The following is a 23739-nucleotide window of genomic DNA, read 5'->3' as shown; positions in this document are numbered from 1 at the left end:
TCCATTTTCAGCAGGGGCCCGAGAAGAAAAGCTCCACAGTAACCTTCAAAAGTTTATATTGTACAAATATAAAAGAAAAAAATATATAATAAAAAGAAATGAGAGAACAGTAGTTACAAAGTCACATTTAGAAAAGTACAGAAAACATAATGTTTACAATAACCTATTAAAATGTTTGACATTGATAAATGAGTTTAAAATCCCCTGTCATGAAATATTTTAGATGTTTTCTTTTTTGCTTTGTGTCTTACAGCTTTTGGTGGTGAAAAATGGAAAACGAATGTTTTGATGACAGCATTCCTTTGTCCTGGGTATGTTAATTTGCTGAAGACTTTTTTGCAGGCATAGAGTGTTATGCTGTTGTCTTTGAGGTTTCACATAAGTCGTATTCCTTGGTGACTATTTGTTTATTACAAGAAATTAATCCTACATATCAAATTAGAAGTACACAGAAACCTAAGTGCACATCAAACGCGTGTGTGTGCGCGCGCGTGCTCGCTTGGGCATGTGGGGTAGACAAAAGTGAAGTATTTCAGTAACTGCCCCCCCCCCCAGTAGACAGTCTTGTAGGACCAGCAAACGTCTTATGCTACCCCTGTTTCAGCTACTCAAAGAAGTGGTAAATGTATTCTATTTTCTAAGTTTGAATGCAGAGGCAGTACATTTAGAGACTGGGGGTATGTAGTCGCAGCACTTCATGTTTAGGAGTGCAGTGTGTACAACCCCCCCCCCCCCAATATATGCTGTAACAATTCTTATGTTGTGGAAGTCCGTATGGGAAGCAGGACTGTGTGATTTGTAAGGCCATCATCAGGATGCAAAAGTAGACCTGTAGCATTTATGTCTGCAGCAAGGTACTGGATAAAATAACTTTTTCACTACATCTACCCAGGGCCATAATTGCAGCTAAAGTCTGCAATACAGCATTCTCCTTTAATATTTTATAAATTTTATTAGCATACTTAATGTGCTTGCCAGAATACTAGCAGCTTCTATCAGCTCACCACACAATAGTATTACTTGAGGAGGAACAATATACCAATGAATTGTAACATTTGGATTTTACTCACCTTTTCTGTCTTTATTCATAGCCATAAGCTCAGTTAACTGCTGTTGAGTTCCTTTAAAGACCAAAACTGATCTTGTGCCTGCATTTTTTCAGATGTACACCAGGCTCTTTGTTTTCTGTAACTAGGAGTACAGGGAGCATATAAAGCTCATTGCATTGCAGAGAGTTATGATTAGATCAGTTGTAACCCCTCGATTATATGTTGACGTGGATGCAAAGACTCGTCTCTTGAGGTTCTCTGTTATAGGTTCATAGGTTGGTACTAGGCTATCGGCCCTAGGGCCTGCACAAGCCTAGCCATAACAATTCCCTGGCTATTTCTTCCCACACTATTTACTTCCCTGGACCCCTGTCTAGCAGGGCGACTGACGTGATCCCCTGGGTGAATTTCCTTTCTCCCATCCAATCATCAAGGTTCCTTTTGAAGAGGGCCAAAGAGGCGCTCTGCTTGACATGTATGGGCAGTGTATTCCAGAGTCTGGGGAGTCTCTGGGTCAGGAACCTATCCCTGCAGCATGTTTTGTTTATTGTGATGACAAGGTTTAGATCCCTGGAGCATGTGGCTCTTGGGGATTGGGATTTCTTTAAGTGTAGCATGTCCAATAGCTCTGGGTTTGACATGGCCTTGTATGTTAAGCAGAGATCGCCTCTGAGTAGACGATATGCGACCAAGTATAGCTGTAGTTTTTTTAAGGCCGTCAGCATAGGGCATCTGCTTTAGGCCTATGATTCTTTTAGTGAGGTATTTCTGCGGCCTTTCCAGTTGTTGCAGATTCTTGAGAGGTACATGCCAAACGGGGCATTGTATTCTGTAATGGGTCTAATGAGGGATGAGTACAGTAGGACAATGACCTCCTTTTTTCTGGATAAAAAAGCCCTTAGTGATGGTGTGCCACACAGAAGTATTTCCTGACTGTTGTGGTGATGTGTGGTTATCGAAGGTGAGATCACTGTCCACCTGTGTCACTAAGTCCCTTGTTCCACTTTCGGTGTTTAGTGTACTGCCACCTATGTGGTAATTCACGGGTACATGTTTTTTTCCCCAAAGGGGATAACTATACATTTCTTGGCATTGAGCTTGAGCCCATGGCTCTGGCACCAAGCATCTGTTTCTGTAAGGCCCTTTTGTAGACTATCTACATCATTTGGGGATTCAATAATGGCTCCCAGTTTGCAGTCATCTGTGAACTTTGTTAGCCAGAGTCCCTTAGTGTTGTCGTGTACTTCAGAGAAGTAGATGCCAAACAAGAGCGGTACCAGGACTGAACCTTGAGGTTACTCCACTTGTCACTTTTTAATTTCTTGGCATCCATGTCTAGAGCACGTAATACTCTGGTTATGACTAGAGACCTGACCATAATCCTCTATGTAGAGGAAGATCAATCCCGGTTGCAAACAGTATTCCTATAGTGGTATCCAGTAAGACTGGATTTGAATTGCTGGCAGATAGTTGTATTTCTCATTTTACTTTGGACCTTAGAAAAGAAAGCCTTAATATATTCTAATGAGTATGAAGAACAATGTCAAAGAAAAAAGCAAGTGAACTGCAAGTAAATATATTGTTACTTTCGTTTCTTTAACAGCAAAGAATGGAACTTTGTCAGAATATGTCAACCCATAAAAAAGACAGTTAAATACTGTTACTCAAAAGCCCATGATTGTACTTGCTAGCATCCATAATTGATTTCAGTCTAAAAAATAACTTTGCATATATCAAAATATCTAATACAACAATAATGATAAAAAGTACCAATCTGTAATCATATCAAATACTCCTTGCTGTCAAAATATACTTTGTTAATTATCACATTGAGACCAGGTGTCTTACCGGCTTCAGGTAAAATCTGCCATTTCTTTGCTTTATAATGAATTATTCAAATCACCCTAGCAAACATTGTTCCTAACATTAATGATAGACAATATAAATAGGACAAGTGCACGGGTGAGGTGTATCTTTGAGTTAAACCCTTCTGGTAATTCCAAGTAAATCCAAATGAAACAAAGTGGTAAAACGAACAATTTATTGTAGGAACAAAAGGATAAGTGCTTTCACTGAACGTAGCTTCATCAGATCCCAGACAATTATTGCAGAGACGCATGCTTTAAATAGTTGATGTTAAATAGGCTAATTAGAATTAATAAACAATTATTCAATTAACTATTTTTAAAAACTATTTTTAAAAGTAAAAATAATAATAAAAATGATAGTAATAAATGTATACACATATATTTCATTACACTTGTATATTAAATAAAATAACTTGACTACACTTGTATATCAAATAAAATGACTTAAAAACTAGTATGCTATGAATGAATATTTCACAAACATATATATAGCAGCAGAAAAGGAATATGTACTTGTCAAAATATAAGTGTGTATGTATTAAGCTAAAATGGCTAGAATGATAAAATATGAGATGTATGGTTGTGTTGTATATAAATAAAAATACATATGAAAATATTATGAATATTATTATGAAAATATTATGAATTTATGTCCATGTCCATAAAATATATATGATGATATATATATGATGAAGCTACGTTCAGTGAAAGCGCTTATCCTTTTGTTCCTACAATAAATTGTTCGTTTTACCACTTCATTTCATTTGGATTTACTTGGAATTACCAGAAGGGTTTAACTCAGATACACCTCACCCGTGCACTTGTCCTATTTATATTGCCTATCATTTATTTTTATCAAGTTAACAAGTGCACATTAGCAACCAGGGAACTCTATTAACTTTCAAATTTCTTTTTTATCATTCATTCTGGTTGCGCGAGTACAAGGAGTGAGTTAACCGAGCATCTGATTGGCATACTATGGATGACATTGAATTAGCGTACGTGCCCAGAAGTGAACACCGGGGCAAGGAAGCTATTGAAGCAAGGTTTCAACACCATTTGAATGGTACGCTAACCACTTCATGGTCGCTTGATGGGGAACAACCAACACACGGTGTACATGGATCTACAATTGATTTCCAGAAAGTCAACCAACTGTTAAGCGGAATTAAGAACTTTTATAAATTAAAGCGACTACAGATGCAGTGGCAGCATTTCCAGTTTTGCTTAGATAACTCTATCATCCCACGTGGATTAAGGGTCTTTTCGATGCCGAGTCAAGGAGAGGACTACCCTGAACTTCTTGCTTTATGGCAGCACATTAACATAGACACAAGCCGTAAGTATTTACAGCTTTTAATAGACTTTTTTAAGCCCGAAGAGGATGTCTTAACTGCTAAAATCAATAGTTTACAGCAGGAATTATTTAGCGACTTTGCAGATAATGTAGTGCATAGGTTATTTGACAATATTCTAGACTGTGTTTCGGCTTACGAGCGCAAGCTATTTCAACAGAAACAAAGCAAGGTTTCACGTGACCTAAATGACTTTAAAACAGGCCAGGTTTTCGTATGGGAGAGATGTAATTCAAATCGAGTACCTAACAACAATAATGGGCAAAACAGAACTATTACAAAAGAGCCTCTAGGTTCTCAAAGAACTGATAGAGCTAAAATGAACCTTGAAATTTCGCCTTGTCTGCCAATATCTAACACTATAAGAGAACCTCTGATAAACAATATTCAAGAAAATGAATCCAACACTATATCCACTAATACAGGCTCTGTTGCCGAGCCCATACCAATTGCTGATGGGACAAATGTATGCAATGATTCTCTAGATGTTATACATCTTACACATAGCAGTATGGACAATGATACTAACCTTTATCCTACTGTTAATGTACTTAAAAACAAAATAATTCTTATGAATGATGCTGAACCCACTGTCAGACCAAAAGTAAGAGAGAATAACAAAGGGGCAGACATCAATCTGTCATTCCCTTTAGCAATACGACAGGAGAAGAGCATGAGCAGGACACGCTCAGCCAGTCGAGGAAGGCAAAAAAGAAAATTGTCTGGAGAATCACTACACAATACAACTTTAAAGAAAATGTGGACAAATCAAAACAACTAATTTACAACATATCTAGTATTTCATTGTCCGATGATGATACTAGATTGCTAACTAAGGGCCTGAACTTTATTCCTCATAGTGAGAGCACAATAACTGATACTGTTATAGACCTCAAAGTATTTTGCAGGAATGTCATGCTTAAATATATATATAGTAATACTAATAATACTAACATTTCTAATAATACTCCCAGTTCTACCAATTCATTTACTTTTAAAAATCTTAGTGAGTTCATCCCGGCAAATCATCCATTGCTGGAGGCATATATGAAAACTACTGAAGATGAATTATACAAATATTATTACGAAAATCAAAGGGTCAATTCTGGATATAGGAAATATGACAATTTGTCTTATGAGAGAAGAAGTCTTTATAACTTGAGAAATGACCTCAACATTGTAATAAGACCAGCGGACAAAGGCTCAGGAATAGTTGTAATGGATACCAAACACTATGAAACAGAAATGATCACTATGCTACAAGACACTTTTTATGCACCTATTAATTTTAAAATAGCCTATAAAATGTGTAGTTATGTACATAGCATTCTGTTAGATATTTATAAGGGTCAACTCATTGATAAAGACCAGTTTGAATACTTATTTATCAAAACACCGGTTGTTCCGATCATACACAGACTCCCTAAAATACACAAAAATCCAACTAGACCCCCAATGAGACCAATAGTCTCTGGAAAAGGATGGGTCACAGAACACATCTCAGTTTTCATAGAGAAACTTCTAAGGTGCACATTGAACAATAATGTTTTTGTTTTACAAGATTCTAAACCGTTTTTAATGTTTTTTACAATACTTTAAATCAACAAAATTCGATAGAGCACTTAATTCTAGTCACTTATGACGTACAGTCTTTATTCACAGTCATTCCGAATGAACTTGGTTTAAGCTTTATTACTTCCAATCTTAAGAAACACAGCACTTATACTAATGTTCTGATTGATCTTCTAGTACATTTCCTTGAATTAGTGCTAGAAAATAATATCTTCATGTTTGGCGATAATGTTTATCAACAATTAGACGGCGTAGCTATGGGCACTCCATGTGCCAATAGCTACGCCAATATGTTTTTGGCACATTGGGAAGAACTATTGCTGTTTAATGAACCTTTATTTAGAACACATGTAATATTCTGCAGACGTTTTGTAGACTATTTGTTTATTTTATGGAATGGCACTGTTGATGATTTGATAAGTTTTTCTGGGATTATGAATGAATTAACACCATGTTTAAAGTTTACTATGAACTATTCCAAAGAGAAAATTGAGTTTTTAGATTTATTTATAGAGAAATTACCATGTGGCATGTTCAATACAGGAATTTTTAGAAAACCCTGTTATCGCAATATGTTGCTGTTTAGAACTAGTATGCACCCGAGGCATGTCTTCACCAACATAATGAAAGGACAAGCACTGAGAATGTCTAGACTTAATCCTAATGAAGTAGGTTTTCAAAGAGATCTAAATGATTTGAAACACAAACTTTTAGATAGAGGCTATAAGCCCAAAGAGATAGCTGAACATGTCAATTCTGTATACAATTTACGCTCAACCAAAGGTACACCATATTTTGGACCCCATCCTGTTGAAATTAGAAATGAAACCAACACATCCATAGGAACTATTAAATTTTCGACTTTGTTCACAACAGACAACACGCAGATTAGAACTATTATACATAAAAATTGGAATATTTTACAGGCTGATAAGTTAATAACAATAGTAGGTATTAATCCTTCCTTCATGTATAGAAATAAAAAGAATCTTAAGAGATTATTATGTTATCCAACAGGAAATACAGTCTCCACAAACCAATATTTTACTAAACCTTGTGGACACTGTAATTTTTGCTCACTGATAGATTCGAACATAATTTTTATACATCCTGATATACTCAAGTTGATGCCAATTGTATGACTGCAAATGTGGTATATTTAGCCATGTGTAAAATATGTTCTTGCTTTTATGTAGGCAAGGCCAACAGGCTCCTACGTGATAGAATAAGAGAACACTGTTATAGTATTAGGAAGGGCAATATGCAAAATGCACTAGCAAAGCATGTTACACAAACTAATTCGCAACATTCATTCACCTTTAGGGTCTTAGAAAAAATCACTGTGAGCAAAAGAGGAGGGGACACCATGAATCATACTTAAAGCAGATAAAGGCCATGGCTTAAATGAAAGGGCATCCATCAAGCCCTATTTAAGGAAATGCAGACATATCAAATTTTAATATTAATATTAAATTAAATCAAATTTTAAACTCTAATTACATATAGACATACACATAGTTCATTCACATGTTTATCAGTCATATATACATGACATACATATTTATATTTACATTCATATTTATATTTATATCTATTTATATTTATATTCATATTTATATTCATATGCATATTTACATCTACATTCATATCTATTTATTCACACATTCTATATATCTATATATTTATATATTCATCATATATACATATATATATTTTATGGACATGGACATAAATTCATAATATTTTCATATGTAATTTTATTTATATACAACACAACCATACATCTCATATTTTATCATTCTAGCCATTTTAGCTTAATATATACACACGTATAATATTTTGACAAGTACATATTCCTTTTCTGCGGCTATATATATGTTTGTGAAGTATTCATTCATAGCATACTAGTTTTTAAGTCATTTTATTTGATATACAAATGTAATCAAGTTATTTTATTTGATATACAAGTGTAATGAAATATATATGTGTATACATTTATTACTATCATTTTTATTATTATTTTTACTTTTAAAAATAGTTTTTAAAAATAGTTAATTGAATAATTGTTTATTAATTCTAATTAGCATATTTAACCAACTATTTAAAGCATGTGTCTCTGCAATAATTGTCTTGGATCTGATGAAGCTACGTTCAGTGAAAGCGCTTATCCTTTTGTTCCTACAATAAATTGTTCGTTTTACCACTTCGTTTCATTTGGATTTATTTGGAATTACCAGAAGGGTTTAACTCAGATACACCTCACCCGTGCACTTGTCCTATTTATATTGTCTATCATTTATTTTTATCAAGTTAACAAGTGCGCTACACGTTAGCAACCAGGGAACTCTATTAACTTTCAAATTCCCATTGTTCCTAACATTGTTGACACTATCAGTAACAAAAAAGTATGTTTTCTGAAATCTACATAGTTAATAGCATGATTAGCTAATGCTTCACTCACATTTTTAATTGCAAGAACATGTTCAATCACTTGCTGCGAGAGCGTTGCTTACTATTAAAAGAATGAAAGCACTTAGTGTTTGCAGTTTGCTTGTTTTTTTGTTTTGCTTTTTTATCCCTTTTGGCAGTGTTTTTTGTTTCTTTCCATTGTCTTTGAACACAGTCATGCAGCTTACTTTGTGTACTGTCTAGTATGTTGGCTGCAGTAATGTAAACGGGTTAAGTGAAGAGTGGCACAAACTTTTGATGAATAGCTTGTTCACAGAAGTGAGAGATGTTAGGACAGTTTGTCAGAAAGAATTTAAAAAATCTGGCAGTAGGAGTCAGTGGAAGGTTGGCAGTAGAGTGGTTTTCATGAGAGTAATGCAATACTGTTTAGGAGTTAAAGATTGACTGTGCTCCATGTTTATTCAGTCTGTGGTTTCTTGATGTCCAGTTAAAAAAATAGTGAAAAAGTTATTTAACTGTTAGATTATTTGGAGTTACATGATTCCTAAAAATGTAATGCTAAAACTGTTAATTACTCTTCCCAGAGTGGAAAAGCTGTTACTTCAGCCTCATTTCCATTGGGTAAGGATTTGTGGTGGTTAGATAAATGTGGTAAAGTGAACATTCTAGCCCATTAGGAGTTAAAGCTTTTAAACTGTCTGGCTGGCATGGTTTCTTATCAAAGCTCCATTTTGCTGCGGAGTCAAGAAAGTCTACAGAAATTGTGTATGTCACAGAACATACACAACAGAAAAACTGCATGCAACTGTAGACCAGCTGGGAGTGCTTACACCAAAGTGTACTTATGATGGTGCAGGCATTTCAGGTATAGTAGGCTAGCTTGACTCTAAACAGAGTCTTGTAATAAAGACGCAAGGTCAAGACTTATGATGAACACTGCTTAAAAAATGCTTGGTGAATTGTGCTAAAATTCATTGTTTTTTAATGTTTGTATATTTATTATGGCTCCTATTTATATGCATGGCATATTATTTCATGTGTTGGTAAGTGTATCTTCCTTTTTTCCAGAATGCTTTTTTGACAGATTTTTTTTTCTTTTATTGGTGGGGGGGGGGGGGCTTAAGCTTACATTTTCTGGAGTTGGATGAGCATTTTGTATGATTTTATTTGATGTGCACTTCTGGGATGCACCCCTGCCTGGATGCTCTTGTAAATGAAGAATTCTTGTGTCTGCAGCTTGTGAAGATGTAGTAAGTTTAAAAGACAAGCAAAGCAAGATCATCCTTCAAAATGTTTTTACTGCCTAACTTCACTTCTGAGCCACAGAAAGTTTTATTACTAAGAAGAAACCTTTTCATAGGAAAATAAATCCATCAAAGGATTTTTGTTAGGGAAAAGCAGTTCAAAGGAAAGCAATCTTTTCATAATTCAGGTGCAACAGGATGGAGCAGATATGTAGAGATCTGCAAAATGATTGCACACTCCTCATATCCCTTCCCTAGTACCCCCAAGGTTGACTTTCAGTGCCATCTCTCCACCTGGTTTTAGATATCCATAGTTGAGTGGGAGTTCCAAATAGTTCAACAAGAGTTGTGCCATTGAATTCTCATAGAAACCACAAGGACAGTAAACCCCATACTGACCATCTCCTAAAGTTCTTTTAGCATTTCAGATGATAGGTCAACTTTTGGTTCATCACATGGAAGATTGTGCTCCTTATTGCTCTGATCTCTGCAAGAAGGACATCCGAGTTGCAAATTGTTATGGTGGGTGAACCCAATGTGGTCCTAAACATAGGTAAGGTCTTAAGAACAAATCCCTCATTTATGCCCAGATTTGTTTCAGAGTTTACTTTGAATCAGTCCATCAATCTTCCTGTATTCTATACAGATCCTTGGAACAAGTGAGAAAGGGTTCTACATACTCTGGATCTGCATAGACAGCTCAGGTACTATCCTGATATAACCAAGTCCTTTAGAAAAGCTGATCAGTTCTTTAATCTTATGATACTGCAAAGAAGGGACAGTTTGACAGTTCAAAACTATTTCAAGGTGGCTTTCCTTAGCTATCATCTTTTGTTATACCCACCATGGTAGATCAGTTCCATGCAGTATAAAAGCACATTCTACTAGATCCTTGCCATCTGCGATGACCTAGTGCAAAGGGTAGACTCCAGAAGCATTCTACAGGCAGCAAGTTGGTCTTCTGTACATACTTTAACAATTACAAACTGAAATCCATTTCCAGGTCCAGGATTGGCTTTGCAAGGACCAGTTTCCAGGGGCTCCTGGATCCTTTTCCTTCCTCCTGCTAGGTTAGCTAGGTTTTGTTAATCAAAGCATGTAGCCAGAAGTGTACAGCAGCAATGAAAATGACGACAAACAGTTGTGTAGTTGCATTTACTATAACAATAGATGTTTGAATTCCTCACTGCTGCAGTAGCTACGCCCAACCACCACCCCCCTACTTCTGTATTTAGCAGCTGTTAGGATGTAGTTATTTGTTACTGTTTATATTTTTTAGAGGTTAAGGATGAGTATACACTTCTCTCCTTATGGGCAAGAAAGTCCTTAAGTTGTCTTCACTCATACTGCTGATTTCCTTCCAAGGGGCAAACCAATCAACAGAGTGAAGGTATGGAAGGGAGCCAGAGGTTTGTGAAGCTTGACTGTTGCATTCTGGGCAGTTCTGAGATGTTGGTGCCCTAATCACAGTCTTAAGAGTGTGTACTGCTCTCCTCAAGCTCTAAAGGTACGTGGTAGGTGCCATAAAGCTTTGGAAGCTTGCTGGTCATCTTTCCCTTAGCAGGATACAACCCATGTAGCCAAAAGGTTACTGCAGCAGTGAGAAATTGAAATGTCTAGTGATATAAATGCAATTTACACAACTGTCCTTTTTTCTTTAGATCATTGTTGCAGTAGGCTAAGCTGTATTGGCTGTATCTTGCAAAGGGCTGGATAATGGACAGCTTCCAAAGCTTTAGGGCACCTACCATGTACCTTAAATACCACATTAAACTTTAAAACCATGGTTTGGGCACCAAAATCTCAGAACTTTAATGATGAAGCATCAGCTCTGGTGTGGTTTCATGAGTTGAGCAGTCTGCTAGCATTCCATCAAAGCTGGGTAGACCAGTTTCCTTTTGGGGTCTATCTTCCATTTTCTGAGAATCAAAAAAAAAAAAAAAAAAAAATATATATATATATATATATATATATATATATGTATATATATATATGTATATATATATATGTATATATATATATATATATATATATATATATATATACATATATATATACATATATATATATACATATATATATATACATATATATATATATATATATATATATATATATATATATATATACATATATATATATATATATATATATATGTGTGTGTATATATATATATATATATATATATATATATATTTTTTTTTTTTTTTTTTTTTTTGTGAGAAAGGAACACTTTCTTTTAGAATTTTTATATGAAATTTAAAACAAGTTCCAGGGTAGTTAAGTTTCCTGTCATAATTGCCTCAAGTTTACCTTTTAATATGGGGAAGAGTATAAGAAGACACTCGCACATAACCACTTGTCAGTCACTTTTATTGGTAGAGAGTCCCAGATCCACAGACATTCCCTCACCAGTCTGCAAGAAAAGAAAAGTTGTTAGAAAGGTTTTGGTCTTGACTCTCGCTTTCTGTTTGCCCCAGCCATCAATGAGTGATTCCCTTGTGTCCATATTAGGCTACTCAATTCGCTCTTCAGTTTCTCTCTCTATCTTGCTAATGTGCTCTTTGAGAAGCCACTAAGGCCCAGGAGGCAAGGACATTTTCTTAGCCATCTGGCTATCCTCTTCAGGCAACAGATCCAACTGTGGGAACTCCTAAAGTAAATCTGTTTTCCTCCACTCCCCACAGACAGTTAAAGAAGTTCTGCTCCAGCATTCCTTGTACAAAGACCTAGAAGACCAATGCCTTTTCATTGCCATCAACCCTTTTGTCTGATTTCCATATGTTCCTGTATAGATTCAAAAGGAGACTCCAGAGATAGTAATTGACACCCTTTTGGCCAAGGCAGCAGTGGATGTCCTTCAAGAATGCAACTGCAGTCCTGACATATGGGTTGTCCTGCCTCAGGCAGCCCTTCGGTCGGCCGGATTCCAAAGTCCGGGTCCGACGTCGGCTGATGTTGCCTCTTCCCCGACGTCAGAGCGGCTGGGGTATAAAAGCATCAGTCGACACCATCTTCTTCAGTCTTTCTTGCCGCGCGGTGCCCGAAGCAGAAGCAGTTCGCAAGTGCCGGTCGGCCAGCTCCTGTGTTTTCAGATACCGAAGTCATCAAAAAGCTAAGTACCCCGTTGGGGAACCTTTTCTTGCCTCAGCCGATGTCAGACAAAACTGAAAAAGTTAATAATTGTTTGTCTTGTGGTAAACAAATACCTCATAAGGACTTCCATTCTTACTGCCTTCCCTGCCTCGGCCCAGACCATGACGTCTCGGCTTGTGCTGCCTGTGCTTGCTTCAACAAGCGCACACTTAGGCGCCGGGCAGAATTTGCTGAAGATTTTTTTGGGGAATATTACTCCTATATCATGCCATCGGAACTTCCGACAGCACACGTTTCCAAAAAACGGAAGGACCGGGACCGACCTTCGCGGGCCGCGACTTCCACCGACACCACGCCTAAGCCTACCGCGAGTGCATCGGTCTCTTCGGAGGCGGTAATTCAACCGCTCCAGGCTGACTACACCGCTTTACCGCACACTTCGGCCCCAGAGGCTTCACCGGTGCCGGTTGTTGTTTTTCCTCCTGAAACCGAAGCCCAAGATTTGCCTGACACCATACCGGTAGACAAAGTTACTCCAGCACGTGGGGCAGCTAGGCCTCCTGTGTCTGTCCATCAAGGCCTACACACGTGCTAAGGCTGCCAGCCAGGCTAAGTCTCACCCTCCTAAATCTTTTTCTCAGACTCCCACCTCGGATAAACAGATTTTGTCTTTAGCTGCAGATCTAATTTCTTTAATCAGGGGCTCCCAGGCTCATCCAGACAGAGGTTCTCAGCCGCCTTCAGACAAAAGGCCCAGGGTTGAGCAGACAGATACCCTTTCTTCAGATGAAGCCTCTGGTGAGTCGGGCCTTTCAGATTCCCAGGAAGAACCCTTCCCGGCCTACGAGGATTCTGATGCAGATGAATCCATTCCCTCTGCCTCTCCTCCTGAGGATATTTCTTTCGGGAAAATTCTACACTCCACGAGAGAGCATTTTCAGTGGCAGGGCCAGGATATCTCGGACTCCAGGAAAAGGCTTCATTCCTTCCTTAAGTTACCACAGCACAGGCCTTTAGCTATTCCCCCAGTGTTAGATGTACTGGATGATGTGTATTCAGACTCCAGTAATTCTCCTGATTCTCTCCCTCCTGCTCCTGTCAAGCCTGACTGATATTACAGGGTTCCTGAAACTCGTAAGCATCTCTTTAAGGCCCAATCTGTTGATCTAGAAACTATTTCTCAGGGGCCCAAAGGAGTGGCCACTTCCACGACCAAGAATCCTTTGCCTGCAGACAGGGAAGCTAAGTCCCTGGAGAGGTGGGGTAAGAAAGTTTATACCTCTACCACCCTTGCCATGAGGGCTCTCAACTGTCTTTTTCATGTTTCAGTATCAGGATTTTCTGATGGATGATTTGCAGAAAAAGTTAGCCTCTCCTGAGCCTTTAGATAGAAAGGCTTTGCAGGATTTGGTTCATAACACTCAGCAGGTTAGCAATCATTTTCTTCAGTGTGGTTATGATGCATTGGAAGCTTCATGTAGGGCAGCTATGACAGGGGCCGTTACACGTAGACATGCTTGGTTGAAAGAACAGTCATTACCAGATCATGTTAAAGTTAAGCTTCTAGATGCACCTCTGGAAAAAGACAAGCTATTTGGTGCTAATGCACAGGGTGTGTTGAAATCAGTTGAGGAAAAGGCTAAATCAGTACAAACAGTCAAAGATTTCCTCCAGGTTCAGCCGGAATTGGCCTTCAAAGAATTGGTCCTTTCCAGACACTGACAAGTTTCAAAGGGGAAAAAGCAGGCGTGCTCGAGGTAGAGGGCAATACCGAGGCTCCTACAGGGGCCGCCAATGGCAACCAACTAATCAGAGAAGTGGCGCAGGGACTCCCACTGCTCCACAGGGACAATCACAATGACTTGCCTTTGACACCGCCGACCAAGGCTCAAAGTGAAGCTCCTTTAGGCGGAAAGTTATCCTTATTTTCAAAAAATTGGCACATTTTTACAAAGGACGGATGAATTTTGAACATAATAGACAAAGGTTACAGGTTCCACTTCCATACCTTACCAACAAGACAAGACATGCCAAACCTGCCAATCAAAGGGCAGAGGCACTCATACAAGTTTCAAAGCTGCTACAAATCAAAGCAATAGAAAAGGTTCCTCCTCAAGAACAAGGCCAGGGATTCTACTCAAGACTGTTACTTGTTCCAAGAAAAGAAAAGCAATGGAGACCTATACTGGACTTGTCCGCTCTAAACACTTTTCTCATTGTGCCAAAATTCAAAATGCTGACGTTACAGCAACTTCTTCCCATGCTGGGCAAGGGGTCTTGGCTGGTTACTCTGGACCTCAAGGAGGCATACCTGCATGTCCCAATCAAGACACAGCTGCAGAAGATACCTCAGATTTCTTGCAGGGTCAGAGCATTGTCAATTCTCAGCATTGCCTTTTGGCTTATCTACTGCGCCCAGAGTATTCACGAAATGCCTGGCATCAGTAATTGCACATTGCAGACTTCAGGGGATACAAATATACCCTTATCTGGACGACTGCCTTATACAAGCGGACAGCCAGCAAGCCTTGATAAGAAACTTGGACTATGTCATTCACTTACTGCAGGCTTTGGGATACACCGTCAACATTCAAAAATCAAGACTACTGCCATCCCAACAGATAATTTTCCTAGGAGCCAAACTGGACACAAATTCACAAATGGCTTTCCTCACAGAAGAAAAACAAGAGCAATTACCAGATTACTTCAAAAGCCTAGCAAAGCACACCCAGATGACTGCAAGGAAAATCCTGCAGGCCCTGGGTTTCATGGCATCTTGCATTCTCCTGATTCCACTGGCAAGACTACACATGAGAAAACTACAATGGTACCTAAAAAGCCTATGGTCTCAACACAGCCACAACTTAGAAGCAACTATTCCACTCATTCCATGTCTACAAAAGGAATTTTTGTGATGGGCACAAGCAAGCCAGCTAAACAAAGGCATGCCTTTCAACAAACCTCAAGCAAGCCAAACCATTACAACAGACGCCTCAGATCATGGATGGGGGGCGCACATGGAAGGCAGATGCATTCAAGGGCAATGGGCTCCCCGGGAATTGCATCTGCATATCAATCAAAAAGAGATGCTGGCAGTGATTCATGCAATCGAGGCCTTCGGAAAATTTCTTCAACAAGGCCATCTGCTAATAAAGACAGACAACACCACTGTTATGTGGTACATAAACAAGCAGGGAGGCACCCATTCTTACCCCCTTTGCAGACTAACAATGACTCTTTGGGAAAAGTCCCTGAAACTGAACATAAGTTGCAATCCCAGTTTGTTCCAGGCAAGGACAATATTCTGGTGGACAGTCTAAGCAGAAACATTATGGACCCCCACGAATGGATGTTGCATCCAGACATTTTTTCACAAATAACCCATGCATGGGGAAGGCCGGACATAGATCTCTTTGCCTCACACCACAATCATCATCTGCAAAAGTTCTGCTCAAGGACTCACCATCCTTAAGCCTGGAGAATAGATGCTCTCTCCTTCAGCTGGAATTCTCTAACAATCTATGCATTCCCGCCTCTACCATTAATGACCAAGGTATTACTGAAGATCAAAGCAGAACAACCGAAAGGCATTTTGATAGCTCCAGACTGGCCAAGACAGCACTGGTACCCATTACTAAGGAGCATAACTTGCACCAAACCGTGGCCCCTGCCTCTATGGCCTCTGCTTATAACTCAGCACAATTACAGGACTGTTCATCCAAGCCTGCAAACATTGCATCTGACAGCTTGGAGGGTTACATGACTTCTACCCATATTTCTCTCTCCAAAAAAGTTCAAGAGATCCTACTGGAAGCACGCAGGCCTTCCACCAGAAAAACTTATTTAGCCAAATGGAAGAGGTTCAACATCTGGAATGCCAACAATGGTCAGGATGCATCAGTAATGAGCATCCCACAGATTCTAGAATACTTGGCAGAAATGTTTCACAATGGCCTTTCATATTCTTCCATAAAAATACACGCTTCAGCAATTTCAGCAAAATACAACTGTGATCCACCGGTGTTTTCACATCCTTTGCTAAGACATTTTCTAAGGGGGATAAAGAATATCAAACCTCTAAGAAAACCACCAGTGCCTGCGTGGGACCTCAATTTCATCTTGGAAAAATGAACTCTTCCACCTTTTGAGCCAGCTGCGTCTTCAGAATTGCAATTTCTCTCCTGGAAAACAGTTTTCCTGTTGGCAATTACTTCAGCAAGAAGAGTCTCGGAGATACAGGCCCTTATGGCAGTACCCCCATTTCTCATTTTTCATCAGGACAGAGTCTCTTTAAGAACCAATCCTTCTTTCATGCCAAAAGTGATATCCAGGGTTTCTCTAAATCAAGCAATTCACCTGCCTACTTTCTTTCCCAATCCTCAAAATAAAGGAGAAAAAGTTCTGCACACTTTGGACATACACAGACAGTTGCGCTATTACTTGGATAGAACAAAGGCCAACAAAGTCTGACCAACTATTTGTAGCTTACGCTCCTGGAGTACAAGGGAAGGCAATTTCCAAACAGACAATTTCATAATGGATTGGAAACTGCATCAGATTCTGCTACTCTTTCCATGGAAAAGGTGTGCCAGCCAATATCAGGCCACACTCCACCAGAGCTACAGCCACCTCCACAGCCTTTTTAAGAGGGGTGGCTACAAAAGACATTCTAGAAGCTGCTACATGGAGCTCCATGCATACATTTTCCAAGCATTACAACCTGCCTTTATATTCCAGATCCCGAGCAGGCTTTGCTTCTGCAGTCCTGCAGGACATTATAGCTACACCATCATTATCTTAGATCCTACCACCCCCAGCTTGGCTATGGTATTCAACCCATATGTCAGGACTGCAGTTGCATTCTTGAAGGACATAGTACAGTTTTGTACCTACCATAAATGTAGATGTCCGATAGATATGCAACTGCAGTCAGGTTTTCCCTCCCTTCTACCCCTCTGTAATTATCTTTTGGGTCCACTCCCCCCCCCCCCCTTTTCATATTAGCTGGGGATAGCATTTATGGTGTATCTGTTTATTACTGTTGTGCATGTCTGGAATTTTATCCATTCTCTAAATTTAGCCTTCCTTGGAGGGCACCTGGCATATGGGGCAAGAAACACTGAAGAAGATGGCGTCGACTGATGCTTTTATACCCCAGCCGCTCTGACGTCGGGGAAGAGGCGACATCAGCCGACGCCGGACGCGGACTGTGGAATCCGGCCGACCGAAGGGCTGCCTGAGGCAGGACAACCCATATGTCAGGACTGCAGCTGCATATCTATCGGACATCTACATTTATGGTAGGTACAAAACTGTACTTTCTCGCGTCTGAAAATGGCTAAGGGCAATTACCACAAGCTTCTTCACAGGCTGCATTCCCTTATACAAAACAAGGGATGTCCTTCAAGGATGCATCTACAGTCCTAACAAATGGGTTGTCCTGGCCTCAGGCAGCCCTTCGGTCGGCCGGATTCCAGAGTCTGGGTCTGGCTTCGGCTGATGTCGCACTTCACCCGACGTCATAGCTGCAGTTCAGCGGGTATAAAGGCATCAGCCGACGCCATTTTCCCCAGTCTTTCTTGCCGCGTGGCGCCCGAAGCAGAAGCTGTTCACAAGTGCCGGTCGGTCAGAACCAAGAGATTGCTACTACCGAAGACTTCTAAAAAGCTAAGTACCCCGTTGGGGACTCTTTCTTGCCTCAGCCGATGTCAGAAAAAGTGAATAACTGTTTAACTTGTGGGAAACAAATACCTCATAAAGATTTCCACTCTTACTGCCTACCTTGTTTAGGCCCAGACCACGACGTAGCAGCTTGTCTAGCATGTGCTTCCTTCAACTGACGAACACTTAGACATCGGTCGGAGTTTGTAGAGGAGTTTTTCGGCTCCGCTTTTGCTTATATCATGCCGTCGGAGACTCCGACTCCACAATTAGCTAAAAAGCGTAAGGAAAAGGACCGACACTCGCGGTCAGCGGTTTCGGCCGAAACCGCGGTTAAGCCAACCGCGAGTGTCTCGGTTTTGGGCCGAAGCCGAGACGGCAGTTCTTCCTTCGGCCGAAAGCATGCCTCCTTCTACCGAGGCCTCTTCCAGCATGGCTGAATCTGCTACGGAAAATCCACCTGCTCTTATAGTTTCTCAGGATTTATCAGATACTATCCCCTTAGATGTATCTACTCCTGCACGTGGAGCTGCTAGGCCCCCTGCATCCATGTCAATCAAGGCTTTTGCCAGGGCTAAAGCAGCTAAATCTTCAAAGGCCGTGCCTGCTAAAGCCCCCTCTCACAGGCCTAGCTCTAGTACTCAAATGCTTAGTCTGGCAGAGGATCTCATTTCTTTGATCAGGGGAACCCAGTCTCACCCTGACAGGGCCTCTCGCCCACCTGCAGAGAAGAGGCTTAGAGCAGAGCCCCCTGAGCCAGTTTCTTCAGATTATTCCTCTGATGATTCAGAAAATACAAATCCTCCAGAGGGCCCTTATTCTCCTTATGAGGACTCTGATGCAGAGGATTCCATACCTTCTGCCTCTCCTCCTGAGGAATTTTCTTTTGGGGAAACCTTGCATGCTATGAGGGAACAATTTCAATGGCAGGGCCAGGATTTTTCAGACTCTAGGAAAAGGCTTAGGACCGTTTTACATTTACCACAGCATAGGCCTTTAGCTGTTCCTCCAGTACTTACAGTTGTGGATGATGCATTTAATGATGCTTGTACTGCCCCTGACTCACTGCCTCCGGCCCCTGCTAAGCCCGACAGATACTACAGGGTTCCGGACACACATTATCATTTGTATAAGGCTCCTGTTGCAGATCCTGAAACTATTTCACAGGGCCCCAAGGCTGTAGTAGCTGCCTCTACCAAAAACCCCCTCCCCTCTGAAAGAGAATCCTAGGGCATTGGAGAGATGGGGTAAAAAAGTTTATACTTCTGCTACTCTTTCGGCTAGGGCCTTAAACTGTCAATTCCACATGATTCAGTATCAGGAATTTCTGTTAGATCAGCTCACTAAAAAACTGTCCTCGCCTGAACCTTTAAGACCGCAAGTCCTTTCAGGATTTGGTGCACAACACTCAGCAGGTCAGTAATCATTCCTTAAAATGCGGCTATGATGCACTGGAGGCTTCCTTTAGATCAGCTATGACTGGTACAGTGATCAGAAGGCATGCATGGTTAAAAGAGCAATCCTTACCAGACCATGTAAAGTCAAAGCTTCTAGATGCTCCCATGGAAAAGCTCAGTTTGTTTGGTTCCCCTGCACAGCAAGTGTTGAAGAAGGTGGAAGAAAAAGCTAAATCTGTCCAGACAGTCAAGGATTTCTTGCAGGTCCAGCCTCCGAGGTTTAGTAGGAACTGGCCTTCCAAGAATTGGTCCTTTCCAGACACCACCAGAGCACAGAGAAGCAGCAATAGACGCCCTAGAGGCAGAGGTCAATCCAGAGGTGCCTACAGGGGACGTCAGTGGCAGCCTAACAGCCAGAGAACTACTGCCACAGATCCAGCCACTACCACTTCCACAGGACAATCACAGTGACTTGGCTCTGAAACCGCCTACCAGGGAACAACTGGCAGCACCCTTAGGCGGAAAGCTAGCCTTATTTTCAGTAAATTGGCATTACATTACAGGAGACAAATGGATTTTACAGACAATAGACAAAGGCTACAGGTTTCACTTCCATACTCTTCCAAGGAAGAGAGGAATGCCAAACCTACCTCCAAACCAAAGGACAAATGCTCTACAGCAAATAGACCACTTACTAAGGATGAGAGCTATAGAAAAGGTACCGGCTATGGAAAAAGGACAAGGATTTTATTCAAGGCTTTTCCTAGTACCAAGAAAGGAAAACCAATGGAGACCTATCCTCGACCTGTCCACTCTAAACACATATCTCATTGTTCCAAAATTCAAAATGCTGACCCTACAGCAACTTCTTCCCATGCTGGGCAAGGAGTCTTGGCTGGTGACTCTGGATCTCAAGGAGGCATACCTGCACGTCCCCATACGACCAAATTGCAGAAGATACCTCAGATTTCTTGCAGGATCAGAGCATTATCAATTCTCAGCATTGCCTTTTGGCTTATCTACTGTGCCCAGAGTATTCACGAAATGCCTGGCATCAGTAATTGCTCATTGCAGGCTTCAGGGAATTCAAATTTATCCATACCTGAACGACTGCCTGTTACAAGCGGACAGCAAAGACAAATTAACAAAAGATTTGAAAAAGGTTATTCACCTGCTGCAAGCCCTGGGATACACAGTCAACACAAAAAAGTCAAGGCTGATACCATCCCAAAGGATAACCTTCCTGGGTGCAGAACTGGACACATCAAACCAGATGGCATTCCTCACAGCAGAAAAACAGAAGCAGCTACCACTCTATTTCATGGCATTAACAACGCAGAACCAGCTTACAGCAAGGAAAATCCTGCAAGCCCTGGGTTACATGGCATCCTGCATAATATTAATTCCACATGCCAGACTACATATGAGGAAGTTGCAATGGTACCTGAGGAATTTATGGTCTCAGCACAAGCACAGCCTAGAAACCCAAATTCCAATAATTCCATGCCTGAAGCAAGAATTCCAGTGGTGGGCCCAGGCCTGTCAATTGAACAAAGGACTGCCCTTCCACAGGCCTCACCCAAGCCAGACTATCACCACGGACGCCTCAGACCTCGGTTGGGGGGCACACATGGTGGACAAGTGCATACAAGGCTTATGGACTCGGGACCAGATGAACCTTCACATAAATCAAAAAGAGATGCTAGCAGTAAAACAGGCAATTCAGACATTCAGACCATTTCTTCAACAGGGTCATTTGCTGATAAGGACGGACAACACCACAGTTATGTGGTATATCAACAAACAGGGAGGCACACATTCATATCCTCTATGCCGGATGGCAATGGACCTCTGGAATGTGGCCCTGAGCCTCAACATTCAGCTCCAAGCCATATTTGTGCCAGGAAAAGAAAATATACTAGCAGACATCTTAAGCAGAACCACCACGGATGCCCACGAATGGATGCTGCATCCAGACATCTTCAAAACCATCACAAGGAAATGGGGACTGCCAGAAATAGACCTGTTCGCATCCCCACACAACCACCAATTGGAAAAATTCTGCACAAGGACATACCACCCACTTGCTTGGAAGGTGGACTCCCTATCCTTCAGTTGGGAAAACCTGACAGCATATGCATTCCCACCTCTTCCTTTGATGCACAAAGTGCTACTGAAGATCAAAGAAGATCACCCGAGGATTATCTTGATAGCTCCAGATTGGCCGAGGCTACATTGGTACCCGCTACTGAGGAGTATGTCCCGGGAACACACATGGCCTCTACCCCTACTACCTCTACTGCTAACACAGAACAACTTCAAAATCCTGCATCCAAACTTGAAAACACTGCAGCTAGCTGCTTGGAACATTACATAAGGAGAAATAACCCAGATTTATCTCAAAGGGTTAAAGACATTATCTTGGAGGCTCGCAGACCCTCAACAAGGAAAACTTATTAAGCAAAATGGAAAATATATCTCATTTGGAGTGCAACAAAAGGAGTAGATGCATCATTGGCAAACATAGCTAACATCCTGGAATACTTAGCAGAGCTTTTCCACAATGGTCTGTCTTACTCCTCCATTAAGATTCATGCATCAGCAATTTCAGCAGAATACAACATGGATCCTCCAGTCTTTTCTCACCCTCTACTCAGGCAGTTTCTCAGAGGAATTAAAAATGTAAAGCCACCAAGGAAACCACCATTGCCTACATGGGACTTGAACTTTGTGTTAGAAAAGTTGACACACCCGCCTTTTGAACCAGCAGCAACAGCAGAAATACAGTACTTATCTTGGAAAACTGCATTCCTGCTTGCAATCACTTCAGCTAGAAGGGTTTCTGAATTGCAGGCATTAATGGCAGTACAGTCCTTCCTTATCTTCCATCAGGATAGAGTGTCCATGAGAACTAATCCTACCTTTATGCCAAAGGTGGTCTCCAGGGTATCATTAAACCAAGCAATACACCTACCAACATTCTTCCCCAACCCGCAGAACAGGGGGGAAAGATTGCTGCATACCTTGGATGTACACAGACAATTGCGCTACTACCTGGACAGAACCAAGAACAATAGAAAAACTGACCAGCTTCTGGTAGCATATGCAACAGGAATGGAAGGAAAAGCAATTTCAAAACAGACTATCTCAAAATGGATAGGAAATTGCATTAGATTTTGTTACTCTTTTCATGGAAAGGCAACTCCAGAAAACATCAGACCTCACTCCACAAGGGCTACAGCCACTACTACAGCTTTCTTACGAGGAGTGGCTACCAAAGACATTTTAGAGGCTGCTACTTGGAGCTCCGTGCATACATTTGCCAAGCATTATAATCTACCTTTATACTCCAGATCCCGAGCAGGTTTTGCCACTGCTGTTTTGCAAGGGATCTTAACTACACCATAATCTCTTAGTGCCTCCTTAGTGCCTCCTCCCCCAGTTTGGCTATGGTATTCTACCCATTTGTTAGGACTGCAGATGCATCCTTGAAGGACATAGTACAGTTTTGTACCTACCATAAATGTAGATGTCCGAGAGGTATGCATCTGCAGTCAGGATTACCCACCCTCCTTCCCCTCTGTGGTACTCCTAGGGTATTTGCCCATCTTGTAGCTAGCTGGGGGAATCTATTATGGTGTATTTGTTTGTATATATGTATATACATGTTTAGTTCTTTTTGCTCTCTATTGTTTGGAAACATTTGCATTTATCCAAATTTAGCCTTCCTAGAGGGCACCTGGCATCTGGGGCAAGAAACACTGAGGAAAATGGCGTCGGCTGATGCCTTTATACCCGCTGAACTGCAGCTATGATGTCGGGTGAAGTGCGACATCAGCCGAAGCCAGACCCAGACTTTGGAACTGTCGATCAAGGGCTGCCTGAGGCCAGGACAACCCATTTGTTAGGACTGCAGATGCATACCTCTCGGACATCTACATTTATGGTAGGTACAAAACTGTACTTTCTCTGATCCACCCTAACCTTCATCTTATTGCTTGGATTATAGAATTTTAGCCTTTTAGGTAGCTTATCTGTGAGGACTTGCAGCCGGTATTAGAGACAAAGAAACCTGATATTACAAAGAC

At 40.8% G+C, this 23739-nt stretch overlaps 1 protein-coding gene across 1 annotated transcript in view; it reads left to right on the top strand.

Annotated features, from left to right (window-relative positions):
* Positions 1-23739, top strand: part of TM9SF2 (transmembrane 9 superfamily member 2) — a 1342976-nt gene that overhangs the window by 549221 nt on the left and 770016 nt on the right. The window contains exon 12 of the mRNA XM_044071229.1: positions 254-311. Within this exon, the coding sequence (XP_043927164.1) occupies positions 254-311 (58 nt within the window). The remainder of the gene's footprint in view (positions 1-253; positions 312-23739) is intronic.

Source organism: Protopterus annectens, chromosome 5.part0 (genome assembly GCF_019279795.1).
Source record: "Protopterus annectens isolate FY-2018-M chromosome 5.part0, PAN1.0, whole genome shotgun sequence".
Lineage (NCBI taxonomy): Eukaryota > Metazoa > Chordata > Ceratodontiformes > Protopteridae > Protopterus > Protopterus annectens.
The sequence above is the reverse complement of the archived record's forward strand: the minus strand, read 5'-3'. Positions and strand labels throughout refer to the sequence as shown.